Below are 19,017 nucleotides of genomic sequence, written 5' to 3'. Positions count from 1 at the left end.
CAGACCTTCTTAACTTGTATGCAATAGTCGAAGTATTCAAGTTGACAAGCTTATTCCATTAAAATCACAATTTTACCTCAAACATATCTTGCAAATTCATCATTAATTCACTACCACAATTATATAAATTTCATTTTTACATTTTGATTTTCTATAGTTAATGATACTTGGACTTATGTTTTACTCTTCAATTTTATTGGTGGTGACAAAATGAGAATTTCAAGTAGTATTAAAAGGGTCAAGCTAAGTTGGGCATAAAGGAGTTGATTCAGGTCAAGCTCATAAATGTGTCAGGCCGATCGAGCCCATCAGGCTAGGTGGCATGAACCATGTACTACCTATTTATAAATGTGTCGGGTTCAAGCCCGACACGTTTATTAATCAGGCAGGTCTAGATTGGACTATAAACGTGTCGAGCTCGATTGGGCCTTCCTATGCAGGCTGGGAATTGACACCCCTCACTTAGTTGTACACACCACAAAACCAGTAGCTTGGCGGGAAAAAAACAGATAAATAGAGTTCAGTCCGCGCCAAAACAAATAATAAATTTGCTGGGACCGGATAGGTACCCTCACGTTTCCAGAGAGAAACCACCACGAGAATATGAAAGAGAGAGAGAGAGAGAGAGAGAGAGAGAGAGAAATGGATGACAGACTTTGCCAAGCATATGCTCCATACATTCTACCGATCAAAATTTCCTGACTTTGAAAGCATATCATCCATTCGGCAACAATCCATGGCAGTTTCTCCACCTCAGAACCCAGAAAATACTTTCCAATCCCTTATCCCAATAATCTTTTTTCTCCTCCTTCCCTTGTTTCTCTTCATCAATTTCAACTCCATACCCAGTTCCTGCAAACACTTTCTTCCCCATCATCTTCTTCAATGGAAAAGGAGCTCCCAGGGAGACGCAATTCCAATACTCAGCTCCTTGAAGAACTTGATGCGCTAAGTCAATCCCTCTACCAATCCCACACCTCCACCCGAAGAACTGCTTCCCTTGCTCTTCCCCGGAGCTCGGTTCCTCCAATATCATCTACTATTGCCACTGCTACCACCAAAAATGAGGACAGACCTGAGTCTAGGCCTCGTTCCAGGCGCATGTCCTTGTCCCCATGGCGATCCCGGCCGAAGCTTGATGATGAAGATCTACAGGACAGAGCTACTATGCCATCTGACCGGAAGCAACAGTTGAAGAAGTTTATTGATGATAAACCGGCTTCAACAGAAAAGAAAGGAATCTGGAATTGGAAGCCAATTCGTGCTCTTTCTCATGTCGGGATGCATAAGTTAAGCTGTTTATTCTCTGTTGAAGTAGTAACCGTTCAAGGTCTACCCACATCTATGAATGGGCTTCGACTTTCTGTTCGTGTCAGGAAGAAAGAGACCAGAGATGGGGCAGTGCAGACGATGCCCGCTAGGGTCTTGCAGGGGGCAGCAGACTTCGAAGAGACTCTTTTTGTCAAGTGTCATCTCTATTGCAGTAGTAGTGGCACTGGAAAACAGGTAAAGTTTGAGCCACGGCCTTTCTTGATTTATGTCATTGCTGTTGATGCTGACGAGCTTGATTTTGGAAGAAATTCTGTGGATTTGAGTCTCTTGGTTCAGGAATCCATAGAGAAGAGCTTCGGAGGAACGCGGGTTCGGCAATGGGATATTAGTTTTGATCTATCGGGAAAGGCAAAGGGAGGAGAATTAGTCCTGAAATTAGGATTCCAGATTATGGAGAAAGATGGTGGATTAGGAATTTATGGTCAAGCTGAGAGTCCGGGACCAGGTAGAGGTGCAGATTCCACGTCTTCTTTTGGTCGTAAACAATCAAAGTCTTCCTTCAGTATTCCCAGCCCAAAAATGTCTCGCAGAATGGAACCCTTAACTCCTTCAAAGATTAGTACATCAATGGACTTCCAGGCAATGGATGACTTGAATCTTGACGAGCCTGAGCCTGCTTCTGCTCCTGCTCCTGCTCCTGCTCCTGCACCTGCTTCCTCGACTTCCTCCATTCAAAAACCTGAAGAGATGGAGCCAAACATTGAGGACCTCGATCTTCCAGATTTTGAAGTTGTGGATAAAGGAGTTGAGATACAAGACAAAAATGAGGCAGAAGAGGACAAATCTGAAGACACAGCAGATGAGAGATCAGTTTCTAGTGAGGTGGTCAAGGAAGTTGTGAATGATCAAATCCACCAAACGAGATTATCAGAGCTTGATTCAATCGCTCAGCAGATCAAAGCTCTTGAATCTATGATGGGTGATGAAAATCCAGTTAAAACAGAGGATGAAACTGAATCACAAAGATTAGAGGCTGATGAAGAAACTGTAACAAGAGAATTTCTTCAGCTGCTTGAGGATGAGGAGGCTAATGAATTCAAATTTGGTCAACCTGACATTCATACTTTCAAACTGGAAGCTGCTGAAGAAGCTGACGCCGCTGAATCCAAAGTTTTCCTGTCAGACCTTGGAAAGGGCTTAGGCTCCGTGGTCCAGACAAGAGATGGAGGTTATTTAGCTGCCATGAATCCTTTCAATAATGAGGTAACAAGAAAAGAAACTCCAAAACTTGCAATGCAAATCTCAAAACCATTGATTATTTCATCACACAAATCCATGAGTGGGTTTGAGATCTTTCAGAGAATGGCAGCTGTAGGAATTGAAGAACTAAGCTCAGAAATCTTATCTTCAATTCCAATTGATGAACTGATAGGTAAAACAGCAGAACAGATAGCTTTTGAAGGCATTGCTTCAGCAATCATCCATGGAAGGGACAAAGAAGGTGCTAGCTCAAGTGCAGCTCGTACCATTGCAGCAGTAAAATCCATGACAACTGCAATGAGTACAGGCAGGAAAGAGAGGATCTCAAGTGGAATTTGGAATGTGAGTCAGCAACCAGTATCGGTAGATGAGATTCTAGCTTTCTCAATGCAAAAAATGGAATCTATGGCAATCGAAGCTTTAAAGATACAGGCAGACATGGCAGACAAAGATGCACCTTTTGATGTTTCTCCACTAGTTGAGAGGACAGAAATAATCAGGGGGAAAGATCCAAGCCACCCCATGGCCTCTGCTGTTCCACTTGATGATTGGTTGAGAAATGGAGGTCTAACTACCTCCAAAGGTGATCCTGGAAACCCAGAAACTCTCACACTATTAGTGGTTGTCCAGCTAAGAGATCCACTGAGGCGATACGAGGCAGTAGGAGGACCAATTATCACACTGATTCAGGCCGCACATGTGGCTGCAACAGGGTCCAAATATGACGAGGAGAAGAGGTTCAAAGTGGTGAGTTTGCATGTTGCAGGCTTGAAGGTGAGAGCAGGAGGGAAGCGGCCTCAACGGGATGCTGAGAAGCCGCGACTGACTGCAATGCAGTGGTTGGTTGCCTATGGACTGGGTAAGGCAGGAAGGAAGGGCAAACATATCCAAGCAAAAGAACAGGATTTACTCTGGAGCCTTTCTTCGCGCATAATGGCAGATATGTGGCTAAAGTCGATGCGAAATCCAGATGTAAAATTCCCCAAGCAACAATAGGTGTATCATGTATGGTCACTTTAACTAGCAGTATATTTCACTATAATACGTAATCATGTAATAAGGAAAATGTATTTGTTCAATTAATAAGTTCTCCTTTCCAACAAGATTGTACTAATGAAAATAAAGTATAATATTTGGTGTCTAACACTGGTTCTGTAGCTTCTTGGAGTAATTTTGCGCTTTCTCTAACACCTACACAAAGCAGAAATGAGAACCAACGTGAGAAAACCCTGTTTAGCAGTATCATGAATGGTTATGATTCTAAATAGGAAGCGAGAATCCAAAAAAAAAAAGCAATTAGTGGCACGGTACAAATGCATTTCAGTAATTCATCAGTTTAGTTCCCCTGGAGTATTGGTTATATGGCCAATATGGAGGATGGCCTTCCAACCTGAATAGTAGTAAACAGGTTTTGCCACATGAACCATGGACAAGTGAAGAAGCTTGGAGCTCCATCATGCTGAATGTCAGTTGATCAAAATCAGAATCCCAGATTATATATACATACGAACTCACCATATTTCAGCGCTATGAGGAAGAACTGGACACTGCACAAACAGGAGTTAAAGAGTTACATTGTGTCACCACAATGAACTGTTCCAAGAAAAAATTATGGCAGAAGAGAAAAAGTGCCACTGCTGTAGTAGTATCAACTGTCAATGACTTGATCAACTTAATTTGCCATTTCATTGGAAAGCCTAATAGTGACAAGTAACCTGACGTAACAAAGGTTAACATGGTCGACCTATGATTGCCATTTACAGCTTAAGCTTTTAGTTCACTTCTTTGAACTGACTTTTAAGATCACCACTTGCTGGCCTGAAAGAAATATAAGAAAAATTCAATCTGTAAGTCATTTCATTGTGGAGGATATTTTGAGTTAAAGGTCCTCTTTTGGATAAATAAGAAACTTAATTTGTAAAAGCTGAAATCAGATAAAGTAGAGTTACCCTTTAAACACCTAGGAATTAACAGAACTATAAGGGAATGGTAAAGACAAATGTTTTTGGAAGTTTACCCAGAGAGGCCTTCAGTTGCATAAAATTTTGGAAATCCATCACCCAAGCCCTTTGCAAAATTAAGTTGTGTTTGAACATGGAATTTGATGGCTTCAAAAGGGCAGAGAGCCTCATCAGCAAACACCTGAGAAGACGCACTGCTGATGAAGTAGATCAAGCTCCTGTTCTGGTCAGGAAACACATCAGAGTAAAGCTCCTTGAAATACTGGCCCAACACCAGACCCATCCTTCCTTTTGATAGAGAATGCATCTGGATTGATATGACATTCTCTAGCCCTTCGATCTGTGACACTGTGGGTAAACTGGTTTTCTGCGCTACAATCAACCATCTCTGGATGGAACGCAACATTCGTTGATGGACCCCCAAATCTAAGTCCCCGGACCATATTTGGAAAGCTATTATTTTGATGTTACCTCTAAAGTCCAGAGCATCCACACCCGTCTCCCCCACCCCATCCAGCATTCTTGAACTGTCGGTTGCTGCCCCCCCACCCTTTTTTTTCTCCCTTGTATATTCTTCTCCGTTTGTTAATAAATTATTTACTCATCCAAAAAAACAAAGCTCCTTGAAATATTATTCTGGACTAAATCTGCATCCGCTTTGAACACCATATCCAAGAGACTTCCCAGTCCAACATCTCCAAAGGACAGAAGGGCCTCCTACTCTCAAGAGGATATTTAAACCAGAATAAATGCTGTTATACTTGATGGGGTTCACCGAATTTTATTTTATTTTTTTAATCAGTACCATAGAATTTTCTGTACTAGAGAAAGAAGCTGAAAATTGAGATGCCCTACAGAAGTAATTACTAAAAGAGATCCACCAATCTGTAAAGGAAATAAAAAGATATAAGTAATATCAAGATTAATTCTAACACAAATAAAATTGACAAATAGTATGATGCTAACAAGTTTTTCCTACACAAAAGTGTCGAAAAGAATTGCAATATATGAGTTTTTTTTATGGTCTACGCTTGTTTTGATAGAAAATGCCCAGAAGTAGGTACTTAATAACAGTGGGCCTCACTAAAAACTTTCATCACTTATTTAAACCATAATGCTCTTCGGATAATGGAGAAAAAATTACAATCTTTACTCTACTTCCACCCATTTTGTATTGAATAAAGGATGCCATAAGTACATTTAAAAAAAAAAGTAATAATAATAATAAAACAAAACAAAATAAAAGCGAACATAATATAAGCCTTGGATCCTATTTGCACACAAGTTTTTTCCAAGTGGCAGCCGAGGGTGGCATTCATGTTTTGCCATGGTAACCATTCACCCTCTTTCGGTGTAGCAAGTTTCAGTTCAATAAACCTCTGAACAACAGCAAAAGGAGAGTCAACTCATCTTCCGCCCATCCAAAAAACAAGATCAGCAGAAAATTAGAATACTCATCATTAGTTGGTGACAGATGCAATATATGGTGCAGTAGGGAGCTGATACAGAACAAGGGAGCACACCAGGCTCATCCAGAGGATCCTCCAACAAATTGATTATGGATTTACCATGTCAGTGTCAGCATTACATAGAACCCTCTGAGTGCAGGTTTTGAAGTATGCCCCGGTAGAACAGTGTGTTTTAAAAGAACAATAATGTATATAAAAAGTTGAAAAGAAGACCCCTCAGATATTACATGATCATTTGAATTCTTTTCGGTTTCTGTTTTGTTCATAACATTAATCTCTCCTCAAACCAACCAATATTTTAGATCATGATGAGTAACCCAAGGACAATTTAAACTTGACTCTGTTCAAACTCTAATAAACGATCAGCAATGAACATCTCAAAAGCTATCCATGCATTGGATCAACTGTTTCTGAGAAAACACAAGGTGGTAGTGTGATTTCATTATTGTTATCTTCCTATTTGTGATTAATGTTTGTTTCCTATTGATATGTCATCATTAACTTTCTAATTAGTAATTAAATTGGCATGAACATGCATGGATTTCTTTTTGCCTTTTCTCTAACACCTACACAAAGCAGAGATGAGAAATAAAGTGAGAAAACCTTGTTTAGCAGTCTCAGATCTTTGCCAAAGAATCTTTTCTGGAGGATTTATACATAAATTCAAACAAAATGGCTGCCATAAAAATACGTAAGAGTCCAACATCAGGAAGGTTTGCTTTGTTTTGCTTTTCTCCTTTATGTTATATCAAAGGAGCTCCTTGTATCAAACAACATAGTACTGCACAAGTTTGAGGGCCAGAGAGGAGAGGGAGGGGGGGTTGAAATCTGATAGATGAGAAGATATTCTACATTAACATAGATTACCAGTAATCTCCGCAAGAGCAACATCCTTCTTTGAAATGATGAAAACGGATGGCATCCCGCACAATCAATTCCCTAGTAGTGACAAGAGATATCAACTTTATCACTATGTGACAATCTGTGCAGATCCGAAGATTCTTCATAACATGGATTGGCATCCAAGGAGGCAAGCTGATCAACCCAAAAGCTACTGCAAGTTTCTCGCTATGGTAGCCTTGAGATCTACTCGTACTAATTCTGTTCACATATTTTCCTGTTTCTTCTATCTTCTTAATTAACTCTTCCAACATCCTAAGGACATCATTCATTTGTGGGTGATTTGTGTCATCAACTGTAAACACGTGTACCCTGTTATCAACTTCAATCCAGCTGCAACCAGGGTTCTTCCGGATTCCCTTCTCCCTCATCAATTTTCTTACTTCCGCAACACCATCCAACCTGCCCACATCTGCATATATCTTGGCCAGAAGGACATAACTTCCAGAATCTTCTGGATCCAACTCAAGCAAGTTCTTGACAGCACATTCAGCAAGTTCTGTGTTGCCATGGATACGGCAAGCCCCGAGAAGAGCTCCCCAGATGGTGGCACCTGGTTTGATGGGCATATTGTCAATCAAGTTCTTGGCCTGTTCTAGCAACCCAGCTCGACCAAGAAGGTCAACCATGCACACGAAATGCTCAGACCTTGGACAGAGTCTATGATCTTTGGTCATGGAATCAAAATAGTACTGGCCTTCTGATATTAGTCCTGAATGGCTACAACCCGATAGAATGGCAATGTAGCTTATATGATCAGGTGCCAGGTCCACCTTCAACATTTCCTCAAAAATCTCAATCAGTTTCTTCCCTTGACCATTCTGAGCATAACCTGTCATCATGGCATTCCACGAAACCAAATCCTTATTGATTATTGAATCAAAAACTTCCCGTGCTTCGTTGATGCGGCCACATCTTGAATACATTGTAACAAGACTATTGGCAACTGGCACATCAGAATTGAGTCCAAACTTTGTAGTTTGAGCAATAATTTGGTTACCAAGTCTGAGTACTGCAGCATCAGCACAGGCACCAAAAACAATTGCAAAAGTAATCCAATCTGGATTAACTCCTTCTCTTAGCATCAGAGTGTACAATTTCAGACACTCTTCCTGAAACCCGTATTGTAAATATGTGGCCAACATTGAGTTCCAAGTTATTACATTCCGTTCAGGTATCTTGTTAAAATATGCTCGGGCTCTGTCAACATCACCTAGCTGGGACAACGCACTTATCATTGCTGTCCACGATATTACGTCTCTTGCAGGCATGAAATGAAATACACGGTTCGCATTTTGAACATCTCCACACTTAGCATACATTGTAAGTAGAGCATTTGCAACGGGAACAGAGTCGTCCAGTCCAATCTTGACTGTATGGGTATGAAGTTGCATCCCAACAGATATATCTTTTCTACTTGAACACATGCCTAGAACAGTGGCAAGTGTAAACCTGTCTGTGGCAACTGGAACCTCTCTCATTTGGTTAAACAACATCAATGCTTCTTCTACATAGCCTGATTGTGCATAGCCTCCAATTAAAGAAGTCCATGAGACTTCATTATGTTCAAGTAAGTTATCAAACACCCGTTTTGCCTCTTTCAAGCATCCACATTTTGCATACATATCAATCAGACCACTACCCATGTAAACATCAACTGCAGGTTCGTATCTAATAATATGGGCATGAAGATGTGTACCCCATCCCAGGTCAAGAATGCTCGTACAAGCACTAAGAACACTAGCGTAAGTCATAGAATTGGGTCTAAAACCTTCGTTCCACATTTCTAAGAACATAGAAAGAGCTTGGATCCCAAATCCATGTTGCGACAAGATTGAAATCATTGTGTTCCAGGATACATCGTCTCGCTCAGGCATCTGATGGAACAATTGCATTGCTTTTTTCATGCCGGAAGATTTTGAATAGCCAAACAGCATACTATTCCAGCAAAAAAGACTTGGATTTGGTACCTGGTGAAACACTTGATTGGCTGAGTTCATGGATCCACATTTAATATACATATCAAGAACCGAAGTTTCAACAAATGGGTCTCTCACAAAATCAAATTTCATTGCAAGACCATGCACTTGTGAACCAAACTGAAGGAACCGAATACTACCGCAAGCCTTCATCACACAGGAGAAAGAGAATGGATCCGGTCCACAATTAGAATCTCGAATCATGGATACAAAGACCTTTAAAGTTTCTTCATATTGCAGGTTTTGCAAATAACCTGACATCATTGAGTTCCAAGAAACAGAATCTCTTTCAGGCATTTCCTCAAACAAATGCATTGCCTCAGTCAACCGCCCCCAATCCGTTAAACCATTAATCATCGTATTCCAACTGAAAACGTTGGGACTCTCAATTTCACTAAAAACCCGTCTTGCATCCTCGATTAAGCCACATTTTGAATACATATTCAATAGATGGTTCTGAAGGAAAATTGAAGACCCAAATCCAGTGGACATCAGGTGACCATGAAGCTTCCGAGCATCGGGTATCAATTGGAGATCTCCGCAGGCTTTCATTGCTTCGGAGAATTTCTGGGAGAAACCCATGTAGGATTTGTCCCCAGAAGAGTCCAAGTATAGAGAATCCATTAACTTTCTTGCGAGACCCACTTCGGAGGATAAGTAACGGAGGAGGAGTACATGAGTAGAAGGGCAGACGGGTTTCGAGCGCGGCCATGAGAGTCTGAGGATCATTCAAGGTAGGAGCAGAAGAGAGAGAGATAGGGAAAGTGTAAATTACTACTTACTAACGTGGTTCCTTGGGTCGACCAGTGACCACATGATGTCACGACGTCACGAACTGAGCCGCCCACGATCGTGGGTCAACTAAAAAGCTTGGTGAATAAGCCACGATCCCCACATTTTTTCAGTTTCCCCCCACTTTTCCCCTTCTCTGCGTTCAAATCAAAATCATGAATCCTAGTCCATTCCCTTTCCAAGATTTATATAAATAAGCCCTTCCCAGGCTCCCTTCCGTTCTAGTAGAGCTTAGCTTCACCTTTGTACTATTTTCCCCTACTAAGTACTGAAACTACGATACGCCATTGTCATTCTTCTACTTTTGTACTAGTTTTTGGAAAGAGATAGAGAGAGATGGAGATGAAAGAGGGACGGGAGAAGATAGAAGAAGGTTGGGAGACGCCAAAACGTGGAGAGTATCGAATCCCGGAGACATTGAAATGTCCGCCGCCACCAAAGAAGAAAGCTGTTTATTATGGGAAGAAAAACAAAGATCCACCCAGTAATGGATACTTCAACCCACCTGATCTGGAGCTTCTGTTCACCATTCCGCCACCAAGACTGTAAAAGCTTGATTATAGCGCACTAGGGAGGGAGAAGGGATGGATTCTTGAACTGGGTTCTGGGTTCGAGGCACTCACTTGTCTTCTTGTACTCTCTCTTTCATGAATGTGTTTGCTTTGTCGATACCGTAATGTAAGTCCATGGCCATGGGACGACGCTTGTTTTTTTTTTTTCCCCTCTTGCTTTTGGGTTATAGATTTTTTATTTTTTCTGAATATGTGAGAGCCACTGATTGTGAGGGGTTTCAATTTTGGTAGCCATGTTTATTAGTGAAATGTGATTCTGTTATCAGTTCTTTTTATCACTAAGGCTCCGTTTGGTATCGTTCTAAAAAATCGTTTTTAGAGTTTTCTCGTTCTATTAGAACAAAAAAATAGAATCTTCTGTTTGATGCACTTATGGTCCGAAAAAATGGAATCTTCTGTTTGGTGCACTTATGGTCCGTTTCTGTTTTTTTAGAACAAAAAGTGAAAAAAAAAAACTGAAAAAACGAGATTGGACGGAACTCCACTTTGGAGTTCCGTTTTCCTAGTTTCGTTCCATTTTATAAAAAAAAATTTTTTTGATAAAAATCTGAAATTTTGAAACACCATTTTTTCGTTTAAAAACTGCATTTTGACACAGAAACTGAAATTTTCATTTTTTACACGAAACGGCATTTTTGTTCAGAAACGACGTTTCTAGAACAGAAACGATACCAAACGGAGCCTAAGCCTAATAGTGGATCCACTGTTAATACGGTCAACTGGTCGTATATATGTAAATTATCCTTCTTCACTGCTGTAATGATATAAAGTGGGATAAATGTTGGATCCTCATATATCCTCATATATACGATCAAGTAATAATATGTGCTATGGATCCAATCTCTCTAAAAAACCTTCAACTAAAAAAAATTCCAAAGAACCCAAAATCAGGATCATGATTTGTGTCCTGCAAATTTATCCAAATTGGGTTAAAATTTATTAGAATCAGTTTTGAAATCTTACATATTCCATGCAAGATCAGCCTAACTGGATCATAGAGAATTGAGATAATCAGCTGACACAATTCAATTCTTAGAACCCTGAGTCCAAGGCAGGACCTCGCAATGATTCCTAGTGATTGCGACCATGCTTCTAATAATTAAATCATTCATAAGAATGTGTAGCAATAGATCTAAAGGCTGAGAGCACCTTAGATTTCTCTCTTTTATTTTTTATTTTTTTTCCATTTTTTTCTTTTTTTTCAAGTTTTCTAATTTCGGCCATTTCATACCGATTCTGATTTGGCAGAGTCCAATTTCATTACCGATTCCACTTCCTCGAATAATGATTGCAACAATTATAATTTCATTAAAAAAAATTGCAAGAATTATATTCTCTTAAATGTTTCAACAGAATTATAACAAAAAAAAATTGTAGGGTAAAATCCAACTGGAAGGCCTTCACTCTCCTTCCTACCTGACAGATGGGACCTCCTAAATACAAATTGTAGGGTGCCCCCTCCAGTATTCCCATTGGTTTGTGTCGATGACATACACACTGCTAACTTGTAGATCTCATGGCCTTGCAAATTCTGAGTTTTCAAAAGAAATTTTTTTATTGCCTCTTAATTTTTTTTCTTGGTAAAGTATTTTGATTCACAATTATGACATCCTAACAGTAGGATTCTTTTCACCCAAGATGAAGAGGAACTTTTTTGATTTTTTTGAGGGAAAAAAAGGCTTCCTAATCGCAGAGCCCCTTTGCCTAGAGACAGAGGATGACAAAATAACACCCTCACCACTGTTAAACCCCCAAAACCCACCCCTACTAATGCCCATGTGCAATCTCATTAGTTACACGCTAGCACAAGGCCTGCACGACTAAGGAGCATTCATTTCTTCTTTTTTTTTTAATCTTTTAGCAATAAGTCGGGATCCTTCAAAAATGTGACACAGCAACATTTCATTGGACCTCTAGAGTAGAGAGATTTTTTTGCACAATTAATCTCAACATTATGAGAGACACTGTCTCAAGCTATTAAAAATTTTTTATACAGATTGATACTGGAAACATAGTAGGATTAAGGATTGATATTTGCATGAAAGCATACACCTTATGTTTCCCATTTGGGTCACCATTCTTTCGCAGTAGAAATGGAGAAGTTTGAGATGCCTGAAACAGGCCAACTTATTAGCAGATCTATCACATTTACGAGGGCAACTTTATCATGATATAAATACAGATTGATATCTCAGCTTATAGCATGACAACTGCAGAAAATAGCTACAAACAATAGCAAATCCATATATATACAGTAAATGTTAAAAGTCAGAATCCTTACAATTGGTGAGAGGGGAGAGGGGGGAGGGGGGAGGGGGGTGGGGGTTGGGGGTTGGGGTGAGAGAATCCTATAAAACATACTAATTCAACATATTTCTGAACTATGAGGAAGAAGTGGGTACTGACTGCTCAAACAGGAGTGAGAGTTAAGTTTGTCACCACAATGAACTGCACCAAGGAAAATTGATTGGAGTCGAAAAATAGTGCCACTGCTGAAGTAGTATCAACCGCCAATGATTTCAACGCAATTTGCATTGTCATTGGCAAGCCTTATTGTGACAACTAAACTGAAGTAGAAAAGGGTTTAACATGGTTGAACTATGATTGCTCATTTACAGCTTAAGCTTTTTAGTTCACTTCTTCTAAGTGACTTTTAAGATCTCCACTTGTCGGCCTGAAAGAAATAAAAGAACAATACAATCTATGTCACTTCATTGGGGAGGAAATCTTGAGATAAAGATCCTATTTTGAATGAATAACTTAAGAACTTAAAACTTTTTTCACATAAGACAGGTGAAATTCTGTAACAATATATTCCAATAGATCGCCACTGAAAATTGGATTTAAGTATGAAGACAATTACTATAAAGAAACCCACAAGCTGGATTGTGACACCCCCAGTCCTTATTTATACGTTTAAAGACCCATTCCAGCCTGACCTTGGTCAACCCATCTACCCCTAATTTAGTCACTAAACAAGTAAAAGAAGTGTCTGAGACCTTTTCCAGGTAACATTCCTAGGTGAGTTCATTCTGGGTCAACCAAGGTGGGCTGATGATCCAGCCACCAAAACAGTTCAGTTACTGGGCAAGTTTACTGTACCTTATACACTTAATTGTTCTCCGTCCATTTAAATGAAAGTTCCCAATCCATAATCCATTTCCAAAACCCCTGACTCTGTAGAAAACTGCTACTTTATCAATGAGGTAAAAGCAAACTCGTTATCAACCACCAATATTTGTAAAATATTTTATCTGAGTATGGTCCATGCAGTAAAAGAACCCCAGAAAAAACAAAAATGCTATTTTGCTGAGTATTATATTCATGGCCCAAATAATAAAAAGAAGCACAGAGCAACCTAATAATCCATCTACACGATACAATTAATAGAAACAAAACGAGGTTATTGTATTTGTAACAGATCATCTAATATCCCAAGGCAATAACATATGTTGCCCAGTTTCAAGTATCGCCTTACCATGCTATAACCACAGAAGGGGAAAAGGAAAGAAAAAGAAATAAACAGACTATAGTGGTTTTTTTTTTTTTTTTTTTTAACAATGGATGAGTCTATGAGATGTTTCACTAAAACAAGAAAGAGAGATGAACTTACATTCCAGTTAATACTTTAACGGTGTCATAGAATAACCATTGCAAGGTTACAACTGGTCCCACAAATGTGATCCTGATAGGTAGACTTCTTGTAAACAAATTGACAAGCCCAATATTCTTCACAGCCTAAGGATAATGAAACTCCAAATAAACCCTCAGTTTTCAAAATGTTAAAGTGGACAAAGAACAGGTTGACCAAAAAGCAATTACCTGCACCACACTATCAGCTTTTTTGTGATAAAGAGATGCAACAATATTGTCCGCAGGATTAGAAATAAAGGTACCAACAGCTCCAGCTGTATAGCCAGCTAAACATGTCACCCCCAGCTGTTGAGCTTTTGAGCAGTTTTCTTTCCTTCTTCGAATGATTTTACGATATAAAAAGTCCACTGAATGCTCAAACGTCGAAAACATGATCATAGAAACTGTCCTTGACATGTTACAATATTAAAAAAGTGATATCAATAAATAATATTAATAAAAGCTGCTACTCAAATATATAGAATAATACAACATGCAAAGATCAAGATGTATAAAACTGGAATCCAGTCGAACAAATAGCTACTAAGTAGAGGCAGAATCTTGTGCAGGAAACAGACTGGATACTATGTAGTGTGCATCTACAAGCAACCCCAGCACATAGGCAGATAGATATAGATCTTTCGCACAATGAACAAATTGCCCATGCAATTAAGACCAGCAGAGGCTCTAGTTAGGTAACCTTAAGTAGAAAACACCAAGCCATTCCTTAAACTGATTTTGAAATGAGATTAACTCGAAATATTTATTAGTTCCACAACTGGAAAACAGTTAGGTTGCCTAGTAGGTGTTCAAAAAGGAAGAGAGACTGAGGCCACGGGGGATGTAGCCCAATTCCTTATTCAATTGGGCTATGAGCACAGAAGGAAGCTGTTAGTTTTCCAACTGATGTAAAAAGCATGTTACTTTTTCTAACTGATAGAAAAAAAATTGATACATTGCATTACTATGAACAGACAATGGTTGACATAAATGTATATCCCCAAGACAATTAGGGCAACAAATCGGGATCATAGACCATGACCAAACATAGAGATGGGTTGACCATGTAGATCAAGATTTATTGAGGCTATGTACTCCTAGGATAGACCAACTTGCTACTTATATCCCCAAGACAATTAGGGCAACAAATTGGTATCATAGACCATGACCAAACACAGAGATGGGTTGACCATGTAGATCAAGATTTATTGAGAATATATACTCCTAGGATAGACCAACTTGCTACTTATATGCAACAAGTCCGACAATTATGTTTTCCAATTGACATGAATTTAGCACATTAGCATTGACATGTTTAAGCAGAGCATATGATGAATTATAATACATCCAACTCCTATTTCATATTGGGACAAACAGAAGAAGAATGCACAGAACGGGTATAGGGCAATTACATGGAAGATTCCGACCCCAAAGCGGACCAAGGCCCTTGTAAAAGCTGAAATCAAAAAAAAAAAAAAAATCGAGTTAACCCTTTAAACACCTAGGAATTAACATTAATATAAGAGAAAGGTAAAGACATGTTTTTGGATTTTTTACCCAGATAGGCCTTCAATTGCATAAACCTTTGGAAATCCATCACCCAAGCCCTTAGCAAAATTAGGTTGTGTTTGAACACGAACTTTGATGGCTTCAAAAGGGCAGAGAGCAACATCAGCAAACACCTGAGCAGATGCACTGCTGATGAAGTAGATCAGGCTCCTGTTCTGATCTACCAACACATCAGAGTAAAGATTCTTGAAATATTCATATAGACCAAATTTGCAGCCACCTTGAACACCATATCCAAGAAACTTCCCAGTCCAACCTCTCCAAAGGGCAGAAGGGCCTCCTTCCCTCAAGAGGATATTCAACCCAGAATAAATGCTATTATACTTGATGGGGTTCACCTAATTTTTATTTCGTTTTTATCAGTACAATATAAAGTTTTCTGTACTAGAGAATGAAGCTGAAAACTAAGATGCCATACAGAAGCAATAACTTAAAGTGATCAACCAATCTGAAAAGGAGATAAAATAGATTAAAGCAATATCAAAATTGATTACAACATGAATAAAATAGACAAATTGTATGATGCCAACAAGTTTCCCTGCATAAGACTGTCGAAAAGAATTGCAATACATGTAGAAATTTTTCTTGTGGTCTACGTTTATTTTGACACAAAATGCCCAGAAGTGCCACTTAATTTTACAGTCTTTGAATAAAATAGTGGGCCTCACTAAAACTTTACATCTCTTATTTACAATTTTTGACGATAATGGGAAAAAAAACTTACAATCTTCTCCTCTACTTCCATCCATTTTGCGTTGAAACAAACAAAAACAGAGGAAAAAATAGAGATAATAACGAACTCTTTTTTTCCCCAGGAAGAGAAAAGGATATGATTAGAATTGAATAAAGGAGGCCAGAAGTACAATTGAAAAACACGCACGCACAACGCACGACGCACACACACATGAAATATAAGCCTTGGATCCTATTTGCAGACAAGTTTTACAAATGGCAGCTGAGGATGGCATCCATTAATCGACTATGTTTTGCCATGGTAGCCATTCACACTCTTTCACTGTAGCAAGTTTCAGTTCAATAAACCTCTGAACAATAGCAAAAGGAGAGTCAGCTCACCTTCCACCCATCCAAAAAACAAGAACAGAAGAAAATTAGAATGCTCATCATTAGTAGGTGACAGATGCAATATATGGTGCAGTAGGGAGCTGACAAAGAACAAGAGAGCACACTAGGCTCATCCAGAGGGTCGTCCAACGAATTGATTATGGATCTACCATGTCAGTGTCAGCATGGCATAGAACCCCTGTGATTGCAGGTTTTGAAAAATGCACCAGTAGAACAGAGTGTTTTAAAAGAACAACAATGGATATATAAAAGTTGAAAAGAAGACCCTTCAGATAGTACATGATCATTTGAATTCTTTTGGGTTTCTGTTTTGTTCATAACATTAATCTCACCTCAAACCAACCAATATTTTAGATTATGATGAGTAACCCAAGGACAAATTAAACTCTCTACTCTGCTCAAACTCTATTAAACGATCAAGAATAGCAGCAGCTCAAAAGCTATCCATACACTAGATCAACTGATTCCGAGAAACACAAGATGGTAGTTGATTCCATTATTGTTTTCTTCCTCTTTAATGCCTAATTAGACAGACAACTTTCAGGAAAGTGACTAATGGAAGTATATTTTAGAACTTGATTAACTTGGTAACAGGACTGAAAAAAGGCATTTGGAATCTTCTACATTGTTAAAGAAATATGGGTTTTGGCAGATTCAAAAGAAACCGCTAGAGGGTTTGCTTTAAGGATCATATTCTAGTTGGGATATCAACAAAATGTCGAGTATGATGGCTAAACGTCAGGATCTTCGAGATCAAACTGTTCTCAATGAATGATAAACAAAAAATATATTTCTACTCCACAAATAGATGTATAGAAAATCACAGAGTTCATAATTACCTGCATATTCACTTTCAAGACGTCCAGAGGAGTAATAGCGAGATGGGTCATCCCAGCACCGAGCATTCCTCCCATAGTGCAAACCCCGTAATAAGCAGGTGAAAATTGCTCACAGAATCTTCCATCAACCGCTCTCATCTTGGCTGCCTTTTGTTGTTTGTACTTTCAATTCCTCTGTACTAGAAACGCCTCTGTTACCTGATTCCTGTTCCTGCCTAATTGACACCACTCAAGCGTGAGGAAACGGAGACTGTCCTCCAACTAAAGACCTTCGAAGACTCCAAAGCATCCTCCAGGGTTCTTGGGACTGTTTACGAAGGAGGAATTCAAAAAGACGCTTTCGTAAGCTTGAAATTTGATCAAGATCGATTCCATGACCCACACTTCGCTCGCTGGAGCTTTGAGATTCGTCGTCGCCTACAGCGCAAATGCAATGTCGACAACGGAGAGGGTTTGGAAATGAGTCTTTCGTGAAGTAAAGGAAAGGATGGAAAAGCTCCATGCGGCATGCACCAGACTGCGCCGAATGATACCCTGAAATGGGCTGAAAGCCTGAAACCCTAACCCTCAGCCTTTTCCTCGTTCCACGTTTGAAATCGGCACTGATCGATCCAGTCAAATTCATACCGATCCCGTTCCATTTGATAGGAAATTGGGAGATTCGATTACCGATTCAAAATTTTAGAAACATTAGGCTGCGTTTGGTAGCCATTCAGTTCTAAAAACGATGTTTCGTGTCAAAAATAAAATTTTCAGTTTATGTGTTAAAGTGCCGTTTTAAAACAAGAAAAATAGTGTTTGGTAAAACTATTTCAAGAACGATTATCTAGTTGTTCACTTTTCTTGTATTTATAACGAAATTGAAATGATAGAACAATTTTTTATCTTCCCATCATTTTGCATTCTTCATGTTTTTTTCCCCCCTTTTTGTTAAAAAAAAAACCGTAAAACACCAAGTTGATACTAAACACTTTATTTTTTTTTTTTTTTTGTTCCCATATAACGGAAAGACGTTTTTTCAGATGACTACCAAAAGCAATTTTTTTTTCCTCCACTCCACTATCCTACTGAGTCCCATTAGCTAATGGCTAGTCTACCTACTCGATGCTAGTAGGACCAATGACCTCCCACTTACACATTCGTATGATAAGATTTGATCCCACAGCGTCCTATTGATGCTGTGAATATTAAAGGTCTGTAAGTAGCATTGCGGCCATCTGATATGATAGTTGCGATAATGGGTGGCCTGCTCCTCCTAGGTCCAATAAGTCGGGCCCATGCATGGGTGAGCCTAGGCCTAGGCTTAGGCTTAGCCCGACCTAAGCTTGGGTGGAGGGCACACAAGCATCATGTAGAAGTAAGTGTAACATGCAAGGATTAAAGTATCGGTATCGATTGTCGTATCGGTCAACCAAAATTAAGATACGTATCGGAGGGTATCGTATCGTATCGGAGATACACTAAGATACGCTAAAGATACACACATAAATGGATAGGAAACATTTTTTTAAACACTTTTGCATAAAGAATTTGTTAAAAAAAGCTATTGATAACATGTATTATGCATAAACACTAAATTGAGGGTATCGTACTAAGAATTCAAGGTCTGTAGTTGTCCCATAAATGTAAAATCCTTGTTTCCAACCTTGATTTCCACTTTAGTTAGAGAGAAATATGGCTGACATCAA

General features: G+C 39.1%; 4 protein-coding genes across 6 annotated transcripts; 1 reads left to right on the top strand and 3 right to left on the bottom strand.

The window, feature by feature from the left end:
- The first annotated feature begins 601 nt into the window (after positions 1–601).
- On the top strand, positions 602–3,676 carry LOC122062852 (protein PLASTID MOVEMENT IMPAIRED 1). 2 transcript variants are annotated; one of them, XM_042626505.1, is made up of 2 exons: positions 602–1,506; positions 1,609–3,676. In XM_042626505.1, the coding sequence occupies exons 1-2, from the start codon at positions 886–888 to the stop codon at positions 3,526–3,528; spliced, it is 2,541 nt and encodes an 846-aa protein (XP_042482439.1). In that variant the 5' UTR covers positions 602–885; the 3' UTR covers positions 3,529–3,676. The 2 variants fall into 2 exon arrangements, with proteins under 2 accessions (XP_042482439.1, XP_042482438.1); XM_042626504.1 differs by having other exon boundaries at positions 602–3,676.
- A 151-nt stretch (positions 3,677–3,827) lies between these two features.
- Positions 3,828–4,953, bottom strand: LOC122062853 (mitochondrial phosphate carrier protein 1, mitochondrial-like). Its single transcript, XM_042626506.1, has 2 exons — positions 4,550–4,953; positions 3,828–4,350 (listed from the first exon to the last, which is right to left on the bottom strand). The coding sequence occupies exons 1-2, from the start codon at positions 4,897–4,899 to the stop codon at positions 4,305–4,307; spliced, it is 396 nt and encodes a 131-aa protein (XP_042482440.1). The 5' UTR covers positions 4,900–4,953; the 3' UTR covers positions 3,828–4,304.
- A 1,594-nt stretch (positions 4,954–6,547) lies between these two features.
- LOC122062835 (pentatricopeptide repeat-containing protein At2g13600-like) lies at positions 6,548–9,955 on the bottom strand. Its single transcript, XM_042626481.1, has one exon. It carries the CDS (start codon positions 9,568–9,570, stop codon positions 6,826–6,828), a length of 2,745 nt encoding a protein of 914 aa, XP_042482415.1. The 5' UTR covers positions 9,571–9,955; the 3' UTR covers positions 6,548–6,825.
- A 2,546-nt stretch (positions 9,956–12,501) lies between these two features.
- LOC122062839 (mitochondrial phosphate carrier protein 1, mitochondrial-like) lies at positions 12,502–17,922 on the bottom strand. Of its 2 annotated transcripts, none has more exons than XM_042626488.1 (6): positions 17,330–17,922; positions 15,396–15,745; positions 15,251–15,294; positions 14,028–14,242; positions 13,819–13,890; positions 12,502–12,879 (listed from the first exon to the last, which is right to left on the bottom strand). In XM_042626488.1, exons 1-5 carry the CDS (start codon positions 17,465–17,467, stop codon positions 13,843–13,845), a joined length of 795 nt encoding a protein of 264 aa, XP_042482422.1. In that variant the 5' UTR covers positions 17,468–17,922; the 3' UTR covers positions 12,502–12,879; positions 13,819–13,842. The 2 variants fall into 2 exon arrangements, with proteins under 2 accessions (XP_042482422.1, XP_042482421.1); XM_042626487.1 differs by having other exon boundaries at positions 12,505–12,879; positions 13,819–13,943; positions 17,330–17,918.
- Between the last annotated feature and the right edge of the window lie 1,095 nt (positions 17,923–19,017).

This window comes from Macadamia integrifolia, unplaced genomic scaffold (assembly GCF_013358625.1).
Source record: "Macadamia integrifolia cultivar HAES 741 unplaced genomic scaffold, SCU_Mint_v3 scaffold1129, whole genome shotgun sequence".
Taxonomy (NCBI): domain Eukaryota; kingdom Viridiplantae; phylum Streptophyta; class Magnoliopsida; order Proteales; family Proteaceae; genus Macadamia; species Macadamia integrifolia.
Note: the sequence above shows the minus strand (reverse complement) of the source record. Positions and strands in the feature narration are given on the sequence as shown.

Excerpts from the sequence above, each read along its gene's own strand:
- LOC122062853 (XM_042626506.1), bottom strand. The coding sequence starts at position 4,899 with ATGTTGCGTTCCATCCAGAGATGGTTGATTGTAGCGCAGAAAACCAGT. Across the intron at positions 4,351-4,549 it reads GCAACTGAAGGCCTCTCTGG|GCCAGCAAGTGGTGATCTTA; the intron begins GTAAACTTCCAA and ends TATTTCTTTCAG.
- LOC122062839 (XM_042626487.1), bottom strand. The coding sequence starts at position 17,467 with ATGAGAGCGGTTGATGGAAGATTCTGTGAGCAATTTTCACCTGCTTAT. Across the intron at positions 15,746-17,329 it reads TCTTGAAAGTGAATATGCAG|GTGAACCCCATCAAGTATAA; the intron begins GTAATTATGAAC and ends AATAAAAATTAG. Across the intron at positions 14,243-15,250 it reads TTGGGGTCGGAATCTTCCAT|TTTCTATGATCATGTTTTCG; the intron begins GTAATTGCCCTA and ends TGTCAAGGACAG.
- LOC122062852 (XM_042626504.1), top strand. The coding sequence starts at position 886 with ATGGAAAAGGAGCTCCCAGGGAGACGCAATTCCAATACTCAGCTCCTT.
- LOC122062835 (XM_042626481.1), bottom strand. The coding sequence starts at position 9,570 with ATGATCCTCAGACTCTCATGGCCGCGCTCGAAACCCGTCTGCCCTTCT.